Genomic DNA, 1,137 nt, shown 5'->3' with positions numbered 1-1,137 from the left:
GAAGCAGAAAACTGATTGTGAAGTTAGAAAGTTTTTGACCCATTTTAGGCCTTGAATTCAATTTGTTCACTGATGTTCTGAATTTTGAAACCCTGTTCTAGAATTATGAAATCAATAAAAATAATAACTAAGATTTTTTTGGAATGATCTGAAAAGTGTGGTGTGCATTTATATTTGCATTTAGGATCAATCTGCATCCAGCTTTCCAAACCTATTTGTCCATTCTTTGCAAACTAGCTTGAGATCACCTAAATTTGCTACATGAACAACACTTTTCAGATCATTCCAAAAAAATCTTAGTTATTATTTTTATTGATTTCATAATTCTAGAATAGGGTTTCGCAATTCAGAACATCAGTGAACAAATTGAATTCAAGGCCTAAAATGGGTCAAAATCTTTTTAACTTCACAATCAGTTTTCTGCTTCATCTAATTATAATCGAACGCTTGTGGGTTTCCTGTGTTCAGGGGTGTGAATACTTTTACCAGGTGATCTTTATCATGTGAGGTAATGAGCTCTTACCTGCCCAGCTAAGTTGAAGTAGGAGTGGTTGGTGAGATTGATGGGGGTGGTTCTGGTGGACCGGGCGCGGTAATCAGCAGTTAGAGTTTCCCCCTGGGCAGAAAAAACATTTTTATTTCTGCAGAAGAGGAATTTTTGTTTAACCAAGTGTTCAAAAAAACCTTCTAACTGATTGTTTTTACATTCAGAAAAGCATAAGACTTTAAACCGAATATTTTTCAATCAACAACTGGACTAGTGCGTTTTATCTGCATCATCATCCAGTTTATCTGACCTCAGTATTTTTGTGCTAATATATATTCAAACTAAATCCTGCTACTTTTCTGGTTTCATCTGGTCCAATAAAGGTAACCCAAAAGCTTTGTTTCCCCTCCTTTCCAATCTCCTGTAATTCACCATCATATGTCTCCAAACCCATCATTCCTCTGAAATCCATCCCTTCTCTCGGTCATTCTCTAGCTTTCAGCTCCAGAGCATCTCCAGCATCTCCTCCACCTGCCTCCATGACAGAATCTATGCATGTCTGGCCAAATCCTGTCTCCAGAATTTGCTTCTGATCTTAATGCCATCATTCAATTCAATTCATGTCCTCTTAAGGCGCTTGATTAAAAGTT

General features: G+C 36.9%; 1 protein-coding gene across 1 annotated transcript in view; it reads right to left on the bottom strand.

Moving 5' to 3' along the window:
* Positions 1 to 484: 484 nt before the first annotated feature.
* Positions 485 to 1,137, bottom strand: part of galm (galactose mutarotase (aldose 1-epimerase)) — a 5,300-nt gene continuing 4,647 nt past the window's right edge. Inside the window, exon 3 of the mRNA XM_015393863.1 lies at positions 485 to 616. Within this exon, the coding sequence (XP_015249349.1) occupies positions 500 to 616 (117 nt within the window). The 3' untranslated portion in view covers positions 485 to 499. The remainder of the gene's footprint in view (positions 617 to 1,137) is intronic.

This window comes from Cyprinodon variegatus, unplaced genomic scaffold (assembly GCF_000732505.1).
Source record: "Cyprinodon variegatus isolate N-32 unplaced genomic scaffold, C_variegatus-1.0 Scaffold660, whole genome shotgun sequence".
Lineage (NCBI taxonomy): Eukaryota > Metazoa > Chordata > Actinopteri > Cyprinodontiformes > Cyprinodontidae > Cyprinodon > Cyprinodon variegatus.
This window is presented reverse-complemented; position numbering and strand designations above follow the sequence as displayed.